At 38.5% G+C, this 16,936-nt stretch overlaps 1 protein-coding gene across 2 annotated transcripts in view; it reads right to left on the bottom strand.

Moving 5' to 3' along the window:
* Positions 1-784: 784 nt before the first annotated feature.
* The window catches only part of LOC127446847 (pyruvate dehydrogenase (acetyl-transferring) kinase isozyme 1, mitochondrial-like), a 31,120-nt gene continuing 14,968 nt past the window's right edge, over positions 785-16,936 (bottom strand). Inside the window, exons 7-11 of one of the 2 annotated variants that reach the window (XM_051708137.1) lie at positions 15,472-15,548; positions 15,072-15,170; positions 10,183-10,293; positions 9,620-9,733; positions 785-3,605 (exon numbers count right to left, since the gene is read on the bottom strand). In XM_051708137.1, the coding sequence (XP_051564097.1) occupies positions 3,465-3,605; positions 9,620-9,733; positions 10,183-10,293; positions 15,072-15,170; positions 15,472-15,548 (542 nt within the window). In that variant the 3' untranslated portion in view covers positions 785-3,464. The remainder of the gene's footprint in view (positions 3,606-9,619; positions 9,734-10,182; positions 10,294-15,071; positions 15,171-15,471; positions 15,549-16,936) is intronic. The other variant, XM_051708138.1, reaches the window with a different exon arrangement.

Raw genomic sequence — 16,936 nt, 5'->3', positions numbered from 1 at the left:
GAATGATAATAATAATAATAATAATAATAATAATAATAATAATCTTAACAATTACAATAGGGTTTCAGCGCTAAGCACTTGAACCCCTAAAACTACCAAAAAATTCCACAGTGGTGTCATAATGCATACCATAAAGGGTTAAAGCTGAGCGAAGTGAATCATTTATGAGAACAAGTTCATTGACGTGAACCATCTGAAAGAACTGACTCACAAAAATTAATCGGAGTTCCTAAATCTAAATGTAAGGTAATTGTTTATTTTAACCAGTTCATTTATATTTTTTCCCAGCGCTAGATGATAGAGAGAGGACAGATTAGGTGAGTGTTTGTTTACTCCTTTGGCTCATTTGCTGCGTTCACAATACAATGTGACAAATGTAGCGTTTTGTGACTGGAAAAAATGCACTATTGTGAAAATAGCTGAGCTACTGTCACGCTATTGACAAATGTAGTTAAGATAGTAGCATCACTACTGCTAGTTAACTACTTTCCAACACGTTGGCTATTATATTATCATTGTACTATATCCCCCCAAAATTTTACAAATATTATCTGAAAAATATTGTATTAATGTGACATCTTATCTTTTTTTTTAACCAAGATAAGTGTAATGTTAGGTGTAGCCTACAAACCTGAATAAAATTCGCATTTGAATTTTCAAATCAATAGAAATTTATTTGTAGACTTTCGAAAGCAGAATGAAACCGTAATAATGTAAATAATTATATATATATATATATATATATATATATATATATATATATATATATATATATAACCTTTTATTCATTTTTTACACTAGGGACCCCATTGTGGCCCCCTGCTTGAAACCCCTTGGCATAACACTGCTGACATTAACTGCTGAGACATAGCGCATGTGGTGGCTTCACGCTATTCTCCGCGGCATCCATGCACAACTCACCACGTGCCCCACCGAGAGCGAGAACCACATTATAGCAACCAAGAGGAGGTTACCCCATGTGACTCTACCCTTCCTAGCAACCAGGCCAGTTTGGTTGCTTCGGAGACCTGGCTGGAGTCACTCAGCACACCCTGGATTTGAACTTGCGACTCCAGGTGGTAGTCAGTGTCTTTAATCGCTGAGCTACCCAGGCCCCCGCATTTGTTTCTATTAAAGTTAGGGTTAGGTTTAGGGGTAGGAGTTGGATTTCTTTGGGACTCCAAAAAAACAGTGCATGTCTCATGTGACCAGTCCGATGGTTCCATTTGAAATACGACCCTTTTAGGCAAGTCGGGTCAATCGCCGGCGATGTACTGTACTTAGAAAGGATAGTTCACCCAAAAATTACATTTCTCATTATTTACTCACCCTCATGCCATCCCAGATGTGTATGACTTCCTTTCTTCTGCTGAACATAAACAAAGATTTTTAGAAGAATATTTCAGCTCTGTAGGACCATACAATGCAAAAAGATGAAGAATGGTGGCCAGAACTTTGAAGCTCCCAAAAGCATATAAAGGCAGCATAAAAGTAATCCATATGACTTCAGTGGTTAAATCCATATCTTCAAAAGTGATATGATAGGTGTAGGTGAGAAACAGATCAATATTTAAGTCCTTATTTACTATAAATCTCCTCTTTCACTTCTTTTGTTTTTGGTGATTTGCATTCTTTATTGCCACCTACTGCACAGGGAAGAAAATTTATAGTAAAAAAGGACTTAAATAGTGATGTTTCTCACCCACACCTATCATATCACTTCTGAAGATATGGATTAAACCACTGAACTAACTTTTTAATGCTTCCAGGCAGCAATTTTCTATGAAGAGGGACACAAGTACAGCTTCATATCACTAGAATGGGGAAAGAAGACAATCTCCAGAATGGTTTGTAAACATTAAAATTAAATAACATATTTCAAATTAGCAGTAATATCTGACTAGTATAATAAAAAATAAAAACACTATTTTTCAGGCTGCTCCAGCTAATGTGCATGTGAATTCTGAAGTTAACTGACAGGCAATGTCTGTATTGAAAAGGTGAATTAACATGTTAAATTGACATCTATACTGTAACAGAAGTTATGAGGCAGCAGGTCCAGTCAGGTTTCCAAGAAAGTACTCCAAATCCTTTATTTACACATTCTGGATGAGTTTTAATTTGGACACTTCACTCTTGTTCAGTGGGTTCAGATTTAGTCAAAAGAAGCTATCAGTTTACACTTACACACGCTTGTTTCTTTTTTCTTGTCAATTAAGTGCTTGAAAGTTAACCATGAACCTCAAGATAATTTCTGTAGCAGGGTGAAGCAAGACGTAGGCATAATAATTCTTTAAAACGCAACACTCAAACACTTAATTAGAGAAGGGAAAATACAAATTCTGTTTCTTGCTTGAAACAACAAAATCTAACAGACAGGATGGTACATGAAATGTGAAGCTGCAGTTTTGGTGGTGCATCATTAATCGCTCACATAAACACAGGCCTTTGTAAAACACAGACATGTGTTTGATTTCCTAAATGAACCACAATGTGTAACAGTTTCAAAAAGCGAAAGTGGTCAACACTGCAAAGTGAACAGTCAAATAATCTCACACTGACTTTATGGAGTAATCCACCCAAAAATTAGAATATGGTCAACATTTAATCACCAGAAAGTGGTTGAAAAACCGTATGACTTTCTTCTGTGGAACACAAAAGGAGTTATTTATTGCAGAATGCTGCTTCCTTCCATACAATGACAGTCAATGGTGACCACGGCAGTCAGACAAAGATTTTCAGTGAATTGCAACTTAAATGTCAGTCGGTTTCTCAGACAGTGGTATTGTATTCAGAAGACTTGGAATATAGTGCACAAGTCGAATGGACTACTTTTAATGTGCTCTTTGGTCTTTTTTAGAACTTGACTGTCATCATTCACTTTCATTGTATGAAAGAGAACCGGGGTAACTTTTTTTTAATACATTTCTGTGTTCCACAGAAGAAAGGTAGCCATATGAATTTGGAGCAACATGAGGGTGAGTACATAATGACAGATTTTTCACTTTGGATGAACTGTTCCTTTAATTTTAAAGTTTACTATCCAAATATCAGATTTAAATGTTAAGATAATACCTGTGAGTCAAGAAAGCTTATAATGACACACATTTAAACACAAATACATCCAAATAGCAATAACCTATTTTTCTTTTTGGCATACAGTATGGCACTAGGAACACTGCTGCTAACTTATAATACTGCCAACCCAGTACACTTCAGACCCTTCAAATTTTCATAAGAACAAACTAGAATCATCTGGGGTTTTAGCATCGCCCATGTATATAATGTTCCTCTGTAACATCTGGAGCCAACATTTCCTGTCATTATTGTCCTCACTCATATTTCGTTGACCTATAGATGTGGAAAGATGAAGGTAAGATGCTTGGATCAACACAGTCAGCTCAATGATCAGCACTTAGAGGGGAACCGGGCGAGCACATCTATAAGAGCAGCTTTGATCAAGACTAGAAGCTGCGGAAAGTGGTCATGTCTTTGGGCTCTTTGCTGGGAACACACCAGTCATCGGCCTCGTGGATGGTTTTATAATGTTTCCAGGCAGATTTGTTGTAAACTGGGAGCCTTTCGATGGACTCTGTGGACAAAGCCTTCAGGGTTAAAGAGAGAGAAAAAACATTCAGCAGTTAATAACCAAAAAATCAGTTAATACAGGGGTTTTAAAAGCGTTCCTCCAGCACTCCAGTAGAGGCTTCATGACCTGAACTAGGTTTGTTAAATTAGGGAGACAGTGTTGGAGAGGCCAGAGAAGCCACTTGAAAACCCCTGCTTTATAAATGAAATTCAGAAATGGAAAAACATGAAAACATGTAATTTTAACTCCCACATCAAATCAATTATATTCTGCATTAAGGATGTCAAAAGTACCAGTACTTCGGTACCAAGTCGATACTAAAATAAAAAAAGATGTCACGATACCAGTGTTTCTGCAGTACCAGTACAACAATCTGACTTGATTTGATAACCCTGACCTGTCTGACTGACTTACGACTGCTTTCAAATGCTCACACACAAATTTGACACATTTGGGAAAAAATAGAAAGCATAATTAATCAAATTAAAATCGTGATATGTCCTAGTGTGATTAATTAACTGCAAAAGGGTGTGATTTGATTAATATACCGTCTGCATGTGCTGGGCACTTTACGGTGAATGTGTGAAGTCCCTCATTCGATGAAAAACACCACATTAAGAGCATCACGCGTGCAGTGCGAAGCGCCTGCAGAGCCCCCCCCCCACACACCCATGCGTGAACTTTTGCCCAGTCCTAATGGTCGACGACTCTGATGTGTGTGCAAAATTTCATTAAATTTTAAGCATGCCAAATGCCTCAAAAACACCCAAATATAGGAAGAAAGGAATAATAACAACTAATGCATTGCTATGGCAACAGTATTTAAGATATCAAATATCCCTTCACAAATTTACATCAGCAGTGTCTTGACATTATTCTAAAGAATTTTCAAGCAATTCATGCAAACACAAGAGGGCCATTTCAAAGTCTGTTTAAAGTGCCATACTTCCTGCTGCCAGTTTGTGGCACTATAACCGTGACCAATAATAGCCGCATAAATGTAATCAGCCTCCACTAGCAAACATACAGCTGAATTTATCAAAATCACACAATGCACACGGAAGATATAAGAAACTTCCTGTTTCACATTTGTGCTCTTAATATATAAAAATCTGTTCACAATATAGCATCCTCAATGTCTTAGCATAATATTGCTTAAGTTTGGTGCCAGTCACATGAATCCCCTAGGAGGAGTATTCAAAAGTTCAGGGCCTGTGATTTTCAAAAAAATGCACATTCATTCCAAAATGGCCGACTTCCTGTTGGGTGGAGCTAATGACTGTAATTTTGAAAGTTGTCCAGCTTTATGAGAACAATATATGTAGCAACTTTGGTTACCGTAGAAGAAACTAACCCCACCACTTTTGTGAAAAGGTGGTGCTACAGAGCTCCCCAGCCATGCCCATGTGTTATCTCACAATACACGCAGAAGATAGGCTAATGTTAAATGCCAAATGCATGTGTCCACCTTGCATTGTTTTCTGAAAGCCACCGGGTGGAAATGGACCCATGCATTTGGCATTTAACATTATTCTAAACAATTTTAAAGCAATCTGGGTAAATACAAGAGTACTATTTTAAAGTCTCTATGGCCGTGTTCCAAAATATTCACATCCATGTGTTTAGCCCCCAAGACTAAACATACATCTCAATTTTGATGTAAATCACACATTGCACACAGAAGATATGCAACACTGTTTCCCATTTTTGCCATTAATTTAATGCCTCGCCATGACAACACCGTTCGATATATCAAAAATCTGTTCACAATTTAGCATCTTCAATGTCTTGGCATAATGTTGTCTAAATGTGGTGACAGTCTCATGAATCCCCTAGGAGGAGTATTTAAAAGTTCAGAGCCTGCAATTTTCAAACAATGCACATTCAATCCAAAATAGCTGACTTCCTGTGGGGTGGTGCTAATGACTGTAATTTTGAAAGTTGTCCAGCTTGATAAGAACAACATATGTAGCAAGTTTGGTGACCGTAGATGAAACTGACCCCACCTCTTTTGTCAAAAGGTGTCGCTACAGAGCTCCCCAGTCATGCCCATGTGTTAACTTTTTCCCAGACCTAATGGCCGACAACTCTGATGTGTGTGCAAAATATTATGAAAATTCAAGCATGCCAAGTACCTTAAAAACATGTGAATATACATAAAAAGGAATTAATACATTTAATGCGTTGCCATGGCAACACTATTTAAGATATCAAGAATCCCTTCAGAATTTTAAATATGCACTGTCTTGACATTATTCTAAAAAAAATTGAAGCAATTCAGGTACGCATAAGAGGGATAATTCAAAGTCTGTTAAAAGTGCCACAATTCCTTACGCCAGTTGGTGTTGCTACGATCGTGACCCACAATAGATCCATCAATGTGATCAACCCGCAAGGCCAAACATACGGCTCAATTCTGATGTAAATCACACCATGCACGCAGAAGATACGAGACACTTCCTGTTTCCCATTTTTTTATGTTACTTTATCACGTCGCCATGGCAACACTGTTCGCTATATCAAAAATCATTTCACAATTTAGTATCGTCAATGTCTTGGCATGATGTCGCTCCATTTGGTACCTGTAACATGAATCCCCCAGGAATATTTCAAATTCCAGAGCATGCATTTTTCAAACAATCCAAAATGGCCAACTTTCTTTGGGCGGAGCTTATGACTGTCAGCACGAAAGTTGTCCGGCTTGATGAGATCTATATACAGGTGCATCTCAATAAATTAGAATGTCCTGGAAAAGTTCATTTATTTCAGTAATTCAACTCAAATTGTGAAACTCGTGTATTAAATAAATTCAATGCACACAGACTGAAGTAGTTTAAGTCTTTGGTTCTTTTAATTGTGATGATTTTGGCTCACATTTAACAAAAACCCACCAATTCACTATCTCAAAAAATTAGAATATGGTGACATGCCAATCTGCTAATCAACTCAAAACACCTGCAAAGGTTTCCTGAGCCTTCAAAATGGTCTCTCAGTTTGGTTCACTAGGCTACACAATCATGGGGAAGACTGCTGATCTGACAGTTGTCCAGAAGACAATCACTGACACCCTTCACAAGGAGGGTAAGCCACAAACATTCATTGCCAAAGAAGCTGGCTGTTCACAGAGTGCTGTATCCAAGCATGTTAACAGAAAGTTGAGTGGAAGGAAAAAGTGTGGAAGAAAAAGATGCACAACCAACCAAGAGAACCGCAGCCTTATGATTGTCAAGCAAAATCGATTCAAGAATTTGGGTGAACTTCACAAGGAATGGACTGAGGCTGGGGTCAAGGCATCAAGAGCCACCACACACACAGACATGTCAAGGAATTTGGCTACAGTTGTCGTATTCCTCTTGTTAAGCCACTCCTGAACCACAGACAACGTCAGAGGCGTCTTACCTGGACTAAGGAGAAGAAGAACTGGACTGTTGCCCAGTGTTCCAAAGTCCTCTTTTCAGATGAGAGCAAGTTTTGTATTTCATTTGGAAACCAAGGTCCTAGAGTCTGGAGGAAGGGTGGAGAAGCTCATAGCCCAAGTTGCTTGAAGTCCAGTGTTAAGTTTCCACAGTCTGTGATGATTTGGGGTACAGTGTCATCTGCTGGTGCTGGTCCATTGTGTTTTTTGAAAACCAAAGTCACTGCACCCGTTTACCAATAAATTTTGGAGCACTTCATGCTTCCTTCTGTTGACTAGCTTTTTAAAGATGCTGATTTCATTTTCCAGCAGGATTTGGCACCTGCCCACACTGCCAAAAGCACCAAAAGTTGGTTAAATGACCATGGTGTTGGTGTGCTTGACTGGCCAGCAAACTCACCAGACCTGAACCCCATAGAGAATCTATGGGGTATTGTCAAGAGGAAAATGAGAAACAAGAGACCAAAAAATGCAGATGAGCTGAAGGCCACTGTCAAAGAAACCTGGGCTTCCAAACCACCTCAGCAGTGCCACAAACTGATCACCTCCATGCCACGCCAAATTGAGGCAGTAATTAAAGCAAAAGGAGCCCCTACCAAGTATTGAGTACATATACAGTAAATGAACATACTTTCCAGAAGACCAACAATTCACTAAAAATGTTTTTTTTATTGGTCTTATGATGTATTCTAATTTTTTGAGATAGTGAATTGGTGGGTTTTTGTTAAATGTGAGCCAAAATCATCACAATTAAAAGAACCAAAGACTTAAACTACTTCAGTCTGTGTGCATTGAATTTATTTAATACACGAGTTTCACAATTTGAGTTGAATTACTGAAATAAATGAACTTTTCCACGACATTCTAATTTATTGAGATGCACCTGTATGTACAAAGGTTGGTGACTGTAGCTCAAAAGGGATGTGCGACAGAGCCCCCCAAACATGCCCATCTTCAAGGTGGCGCTGCAGAGCCCCCCCTACACGTCCATGTATGAACGTTTGCCAAGCCCTAATGGCCGACGACTCTGACGCATGTTAAGTGCCCCCAAAGCCCCCGAAATCTTGAAAAAAATAAAAATAATAATCCTTAGAAGAACAATAGGGTCTCTGCACTTTCAGTGCTTGGGCCCTAATAATAATAATAATCCTTAGAAGAACAATAGGGCCTCCACACTTTCAGTGCTTGGGCCCTAATAATAATATTTAAGCAACATCTCATAAGCAAGAGTGCTACTGTCCTGAATAAAAGTTTTTTTTATCAATGTTTTCAGTTTTACTGTGATGCTCTGTTGTGCAGCACATATTGTGACAAAAATAAGACCAATGTTGTGTTTTAGATTATGCTGTGAGGATCTTTACTGAAGCACATCATTTGATAAAATTTGCAATGGTAATTGTTCTATTTTTATTTGATAAATGTTTTACGAATTAATTTGATTAGATGAAAAGTAGATGACCACTTGAAAATTTACCAAGATTAAATTGAATTAAACTTCAAAACATGGAATTCAGAAAACAAATTATGGAACACACAGGATTTGGGGTAAAAATATATTATTCTTTTTTCATTGGGCCCTACTTAAAAAAAAAATAAAAAAAATAAAAAAATAAAAAGAAAGTTGAAGCAATGTTTACTCAATTGAGAAACACTTAAAGGAAACATGCATTTGTTTTAATGTATTATTATTTACCTTGATATTTAACTTTTTTACATAGACTAAAACAGTGTGTTCAATAGCATATTAGGACCCATTTTTGTTGTGGTATCGAAACTTGTATCAAGAACAGAGAAATTTTACTGGTATCAGTACCGACTGCTGAAATTTTGGTATTGTGACAACACTATTTTAAATAATGAAAGAAGTCTGTTTTAGGACCATTAAGATTTTTGCACGGTGACATGATTTCCAAATTAGCATTTCTGTATTAATATATATAGTGATATATAATTTTAATTGTAAAGTATTTACACATCATGGTAGTGTTTGCTGTTCTGCCTTTAAGTTATGCTGATTTAAGTTTTAAAAATCATTCAATTAAACAGTAATGAGAATGTACAGGGTCCCAGAGAACAGGGAGGGAATTTCTTTTCTGATATAGTTTTGCATTTCTCACAATTATTTTGAGTTCTCTTGCAATAAATTAACCATGGCTTTACTATAGTAATATTGTAGTAATTATAAGACTGTAGTAACCATGGTTAATCTTTCCTGTATTATTACTATAGTTTCACTACAAATAGCATGGTTAAATTAAGGTTACTGCAGTAAAACCATGATAAGCTTTACTACAATTTTACTACAAAAACCATAGTTAAACTATGGTTACTACAGTTAAACTGTGGTAAATGTATTGCAAGGGAACCTAAAATATTATTCAAAACTATTTAAAATAAATAAATATTTGGAGGGAAAAGTTTTTAAATATCATAATGTCACAATGCAACAAATAAATAAAAAATTACAGCCCTGATAATAGATTTAATTTTCTTTAAGCAAAATATAATTTCTTTTTTCTTTTGATTTTGGGTTGAAACAAGACAGGTTTTGTGAGATTCATCTATTGGCATTTAAAAATAACCACTTTTCCATTAGGACACATTGAGGTACTCACTCTGATATATATGACAGCATCTGTGCCATATCCCTCCATAGAGTAGAGCTTCAAATCACCCTGGAAATACCTGGCGTAGAGTCTAGAGATGGGCAGCCCATAACCATAACCAGCCTGAGATCACATCAACCAAAGCAAACATCTCACGTTCTACTTACCAGTAGAAGTTGCTCATCATTTATTAAAAATGTATAAAAGTATTTTATAAATGTTTGTAAACGTAATTAAAATATAATTTTGTTTAAAACAATAAATGAATATACCCAACACTGATATAATTTAAGATGGTTATTTTATTTCTTCTGCCTTAGTGTGTCAAAAGGAAACATAATTCAAATGGCGATACAGCATATTAGTTGACCACTACATACAAGTCATAAAAAGCCATTATTCACTGATCAATTTCTACTCCTTCATTCAAATTTGGCAAAATGCAATAAGCACCATACATGTGAGAACCAATACCGTTTGGCGTCAAACTTGCCATGATACCTCAACAGACACGTTGTGTTACGGGTATGTTCAGATATTAACAGTGTAGTGCCCTGATGTGACATACTGACCAGAGGAGTGGCTCGAGATGTGTCCATCTGAGGTCGAGGGGCGGTTGAGTATGTATATGTAAACAGCCTGTCAATCTTCCTCAACGGAACTCCCCCTCCACGGTCACTAACCTATGAGAGAACAAGAAATGCAGATTTGATTCTTTGATGGAGATTTGATTCTGTGATGGAGATTCACGTCAGACTGAGATCATAGTTTGATGAGGGACTAAGCATCATTTGTGGAGTGATGATGAAATCATTAGGACATACGGATGTTGTTATCTGAGCTCTGTAAGGATTCTTATGCAGGAAGTCAAGGAAGCCTTGCCTCATTGACATCTCTGACTGACTGTATAGATGAAGTTTCGGTTTACAAACGTTTGGTGCCCGGCACTTCTGGGTTATTTTGGCAGCACAGATAATAACTGTTTTCAACTGGCGCGTCGCTCAAATTGAGCAGAAAACGCCCAAAAAGTGCTGTTTGTGGGGTTGAAGCCAGGGTGAAATTCATTAAATAACTGATTCATTAAAAGTATTTCACATAAAAGTCTTTAGAAATGTGTTAAACGTGTGAAGATGTGTATTCATCACAACGTTACACATCTGCACTAATCAATCAGGCCTAGTGAATCAAGTTAAAACTGGTTTTGCCGATAGTTCAGAAAGGACCTACATATACTGTATTTCTTCACTGTAAACCATAAATAATAAATTGTATAAGCATTAACAAACATTATTACATTCAAAAATTCTTAAAAGATTATTAAAACTGCAGCTCTGCTCATTTCCACCATTATAATCTGCTGCTCAAAAGAAGCCAGAAACGCAGTTGCATGCTGTGTGAGACTTCACGGTAATTTCATCTATACAATATAATTAATATGAATCCAACTGGCTGTCTGGCTTTTTCATTATTCATTTGTTTTAAAGGAGTCATTTCATGAGGAATCAAAATGTCCTTTATCTTTTGAGATAAAAGTATACTATTAAAATACAGTGCATCTGGAAAGTATTCACAGCGCTTCACTTTTTCCACATTTTGTTATGTTACAGCCTTATTCCAAAATGGATTAAATTCATTATTTTCCTCAAAATTCTACAAACAATACCCCATAATGACAACATGAAAGTAGTTTGTTTGAAATCTTTGCAAATTTATTCTAAATAAAAACCGAAAAAAATCACATGTACATAAGTATTCATAGCCTTTGCCATGACACTCAAAATTGAGCTCAGGTGCATCCTGTTTCCACTGATCATCCTTGAGATGTTTCTAAAACTTGATTGGAGTCCACCTGTGGTAAATTCAGTTGATTGGACATGATTTGGAAAGGCACACACCTGTCTATATAAGGTCCCACAGTTAACAGTGCATGTCAGAGCACAAACCAAGCCATGAAGTCCAAGGAATTGTCTGTAGACCTCCGATTGTATCAAGGCACAGATCTGGGGAAGGGTACAGAAAAAGTTCTGCAGCATTGAAGGTCCCAATGAGCACAGTGGCCTCCATCATCCATAAATGGAAGAAGTTTGGAACCACCAGGACTCTTCCTAGAGCTGGCAGCCCGGCCAAACTGAGCGATCGGGGGAGAAGGGCCTTAGTCAGGGAGGTGACCAAGAACCCGATGGTCACTCTGACAGAGCTCCAGCATTTCTCTGTGGAGAGAGGAGAACCTTCCAGAAGAACAACCATCTCTGCAGCACTCCACCAATCAGGCCTGTATGGTAGAGTGGCCAGACGGAAGCCACTCCTCAGTAAAAGGCACATGACAGCCCGCCTGGAGTTTGCCAAAAGGCACCTGAAGGACTCTCAGACCATGAGAAACAAAGATTGAACTCTTTGGCCTGAATGGCAAGCGTCATGTCTGGAGGAAACCAGGCACCGCTCATCACCTGGCCAATATCATCCCTACAGTGAAGCATGGTGGTGGCAGCATCATGCTGTGGGGATGTTTTTCAGCGGCAGGAACTGGGAGACTAGTCAGGATCGAGAGAAAATGAATGCAGCAACATACAGAGACATCCTTGATGAAAACCTGCTCCAGAGCGCTCTGGACCTCAGACTGGGGCGAAGGTTCATCTTCCAACAGGACAACGATCCTAAGCACACAGCCAAGATAACAAAGGAGTGGCTCCGGGACAACTCTGTGAATTTCCTTGAGTGGCCCAGCCAGAGCCCAGACTTGAACCCGATTGAACATCTCTGGAGAGATCTGAAAATGGCTGTGCACCGAAGCTCCCCATCCAACCTGATGGAGCTTGAGAGGTCCTGCAAAGAAGAATGGGAGACACTGCCCAAAAATAGGTGTGCCAAGCTTGTAGCATCATACTCAAAAAGACTTGAGGCTGTAATTGGTGCCAGAGGTGCTTCAACAAAGTATTGAGCAAAGGCTGTGAATACTTATGTACATGTGATTTATTTTTTTCGTTTTTTATTTTTAATAAATTTGCAAAGATTTCAAACAAACTACTTTCACATTGTCATTATGGGGTATTGTTTGTAGAATTGAGGAAAATAATTAATTTAATCCATTTTGGAATAAGGCTGTAACATAACAAAATGTGGAAAAAGTGAAGCGCTGTGTACTAACTGACACATGAATGGCCACATTTTCACATCAATGACGCCTACGGAGTGATCAGAAACTTGGCCCACCAAGTCACAGGACGGTAATAATGAGAAAGCCAGATAAACATTATTATTCCTAAACACCACAAGATCTAACATCTAACATAATACAGTGCATCCAGACAGTATTCAGACCCCTTCATTTTTTTCACATTTTGTTATGTTGCAGCCTTATGCTAAAATGTTTTAAATTCAATCTACACTCCATACCCCATAATGACAAAGCAAAAAACAGATTTTTGATAACTTTGCAAATTTATTAAAAAGAAAAAGCTGAAATATCACATTGACATAAGTATTCAGACCCTTTGCTATGACACTTGATTGGAGTCCACCTGTGGCAAATTCAATTGATTGGACATGATTTGGAAAGGCACACACCTGTCTATATAAGGTCTCACAGCTGAAAATGCATATCAGAGCAAAAACCAAGGTCAAAGGAACTGCCTGCAGAGCTCAGAGACAGGATTGTGTTGAGGCACAGATCTGGGAAAGGCTACAAAATAAAAATCAGCCTCATTGAAAATTCCCAAGAGCACAGTGGCCTCCATAATTCTTAAATGGAAGAAGTTTGGAACCACCAGGTCTCTTCCTAGAGCTGGCCGCCCAGCCAAACTGAGCAACTGGGGGGGGGGGCCTTGGTAAGAGAGGTGACCAAGAACCCGATGGACACTATGGCTGAGCTTCAGAGATCCTGTGTGGAGATAGGAGAAACTTGAGAAGGACAACCATCACTGCAACACTCCACCGATCTGGGCTTTATGGCAGAGTGGCCAGATGGAAGCCACTCCTCAGAGCAAGACACATGAAAGCCCGATTGGAAGGACTCTCAGACAGTGAGAGTTGAGGCCTTGGTAAGAGAGGTGACCAAGAACCCGATGGACACTATGGCTGAGCTTCAGAGATCCTGTGTGGAGATAGGAGAAACTTGCAGAAGGACAACCATCACTGCAACACTCCACCGATCTGGGCTTTATGGCAGAGTGGCCAGACGGAAGCCACTCCTCAGAGCAAGACACATGAAAGCCCGATTGGAAGGACTCTCAGACAGTGAGAAACAAGATTCTCTGGTCTGATGAAATAAAGATTGAACTGTTTGGCCTCAATTCCAAGCATCATGTCTGGAGGACATCACCTGTGCAATACCATCCCAACGGTGAAACATGGTGGTGGTAGCATCATGCTGTGGGAGTGTTTTTCAGCGGCAGGGACTGGGGAGCTGATCAGGGTTGAATGAAAGCTGAACGCAGCAAAATACAGAGATATACTTAATGAAAACCTGGTCCAGAGTGTTCAGGACCTCAGACTGGGCTGAAGGTTCACCTTGCAAAAGGACAATGATCCTAAGCACACAGACAAGACAACGCAAGAGTGGCTTAGGGACAACTCTGTGAATGTCCTTGAGTGGCCCAGCCAGAGCCCAGACTTGAACCCAATTGAACATCTCTGGAGAGACCTGAAAAGGGCTGTTCCCCATCGATGGTCCCCATCCAACCTGACAGAGCTTAAGAGGATATGCAGAGAAGAATGGCAGAAAATCCTCAAATCTAGGTGTGTAAAGATTGTCGCATCATACCCAAAAAGACTTGAGGCTGTAATCGCTGTCAAAGGGTCTTAACTAATATTTCAGTTTTTCCTTTTAAATAAATCTACAAAGTTATCAAAAATCTGGTTTTTGCTTTGTCATTATGGGGTATGGAGTGTAGACTGATGTGAAAAAAAATAATAATTTAAAGCATTTTAGCATAAGGCTACAAGATAACAAAATGTGAAAAAATTGAAGGGGTCGGAATACTTTCTGAATGCACTGTATGTGGGAAAGTTGGTGCTGTTTCTGACTTACTCTTTAGATCCTTCTGAAGAATCCTAATATTTGAAACGAACAGCTGCAGTTTATTTTTTAACAAAATTCCTCATTTCAGTCTGGTCTTAACACTTTGTGAACCGTTTTTTTTTTTTAAGTATACATTTTTTTGTAAAGCTGTCACATTGTAACGCAGGGTTTGCAAATAGGATGTTTTTGACTAATGTGGCAGTTAAAAAACATATTTCACATCACAGTAAACCTGCAGCTCCTGTGTGAGCACTGGAGCAGAGTGATCAGCACTGTTTCTCATTTGATGTGTGAATGGGATGTTTTAAAAAGGTGCAACAGCAAAAAATTTAATGTTTATTTCTAAGGATTAGAGAGAGGGTGGAAAACAGCAATATAAAAAAAGCATCTCGGGTGTCAAAAAATTTATGACATGACCCCTTTAATTAAAAACTTGAGCTTGACCTTAACAGTCAGGTCTTCATGGCCGAGGGTGATCTGCACATGTACTGATGGATAGTCCATGGCATCTTCATGCAGTTCCATGGTAGCACGCATGGCATTCTGCAGGGGTCACACAATATATTTATAGCTCAGCACTGCTGTTGCAAATGAAGTTTCTCTTCTACACCTCTAAAGAGTATAGCCATTTTACTATCATGGACAGCATTAAATATGCAAATATGCTTAACAGGAGAGTTGTATTATGTTATCATAAACTACAAGCAACTAAACATTTAGACTTTACTCTGTTTTTTGGGGGGAAAACATGCTTTACAGAAGAGCGTATATTTATGACAAACAAACAAGGAAACTACAAATAAATACCTTAAGATTTCAGAGGTAAAAAAATTATGTACCCCACCTTAAAGAGCTCAAACACCATGTGGTACAGATGAGAGGGCACATAAACCACAGTAATGGGTTTATCGGGTCCTTTAACTGCAGAACAAACACATGACAAAAAGCAGTCATACTCCTAGTCTCACGTTGCCAGAAGTTTAACTAAACAAAGCAAAATATGCAGATCTGCTAGTGGATATCCGCTTTACTTTCTGCTACGTGCCTCAAACAAAACTCTGTATTTCTTTAAAAGACTTGATGTCACTAGCCTGGAAAACTTGGGCAAATTCTGTGAATATTTTGTCCTCAAAAGCACTCATTGTGTCAGTGCAGAACCTTGTAAACACAGGCAGACTGATGAAAAGTCCTGTGTGCTTCTACTCACGAAATTTCCATCAATCCAGCCTATCAGATTTGCATTGAGTTGACTGAGAAAGCGTTTTCAAATTTTGAGTGCTATGTGCATCAGACGCAGAGCATGGACTTTGGGAATCCTGATTAGTGTTGGGAACCGAGAACTGGTTCTTGTTCAGAACAGGCTCCATTTCCAATTTTGAGTGCTATGTGCATCAGATGTAGAGCATGGACTGTGGGACTCCTGATTAGGGTTGGGAACCAAGAACTGGTTCTTGTTCAGAACCAGTTTCATTTTCAATTTTCAATTCAATGTGCATCAAGTCAAGCTTTATTTATAGAGCACATTTAAAAACAACAGAAGTTGACCCAAAGTGCATTACAGATCAAACAAACAAAATGACATAGTGATATAAAAACAGATTTAAAGTTAAATATAATACATAATAAAATAAATAAAAACATTTAAATACAACATCATGTATTTATCCATTTCAAACTATTCAATGATCTATTCAAATCTACAGAATAAAAATATGTTTTTAAAGAAGATTTAAAAATGGCTAATGATGAAGCTGACCTCACATGGAAAGGGAGACTATTCCATAGATTAGGACCTATCACAGAAAAGGCACGGTCACCCTTAGATCTATAGCGGCAACGAGGAACCCTCAATAGAAGTTGATCAGAGGACCCAAGTGCTCTGGTGGGGGAGTAAGGGTGTAGAAGGTCACTGATATATTGGGGCGCAAGACCAGAAAGTGCCTTGTAGACAAAAATCAGAATTTTAAAATCGACCCTGAATTTCACAGGAAACCAGTGTAGAGATGCTAAAACCGGGGAAATGTGTTCCCTCTTTCTTGACCCCCGCATTTTGAACTAGCTGTAGGCGGGATAACGCAGTTTGGGGCAGACCAATGTACAATAGTCTAACCTTGATGTAATAAGTGAGTGGATCACAATTTTCAAGTCTTTATGGGAAAGAAAATGTTTTATTTTAGCGAAAAATCTCAGGTGGAAAAAGCTACCCTTGACAACAGCACTGATCTGCTTATTGAAAAGTAACAAGGAGTCTAAAATCACTCCAGGACTCCTCACATAATCTTGCACATCAGACGTAGAGCATGGACTGT

Source organism: Myxocyprinus asiaticus, chromosome 10, assembly GCF_019703515.2.
Source record: "Myxocyprinus asiaticus isolate MX2 ecotype Aquarium Trade chromosome 10, UBuf_Myxa_2, whole genome shotgun sequence".
In the NCBI taxonomy this organism is placed as follows: Eukaryota; Metazoa; Chordata; class Actinopteri; order Cypriniformes; family Catostomidae; genus Myxocyprinus; species Myxocyprinus asiaticus.
The sequence above is the reverse complement of the archived record's forward strand: the minus strand, read 5'-3'. Positions and strand labels throughout refer to the sequence as shown.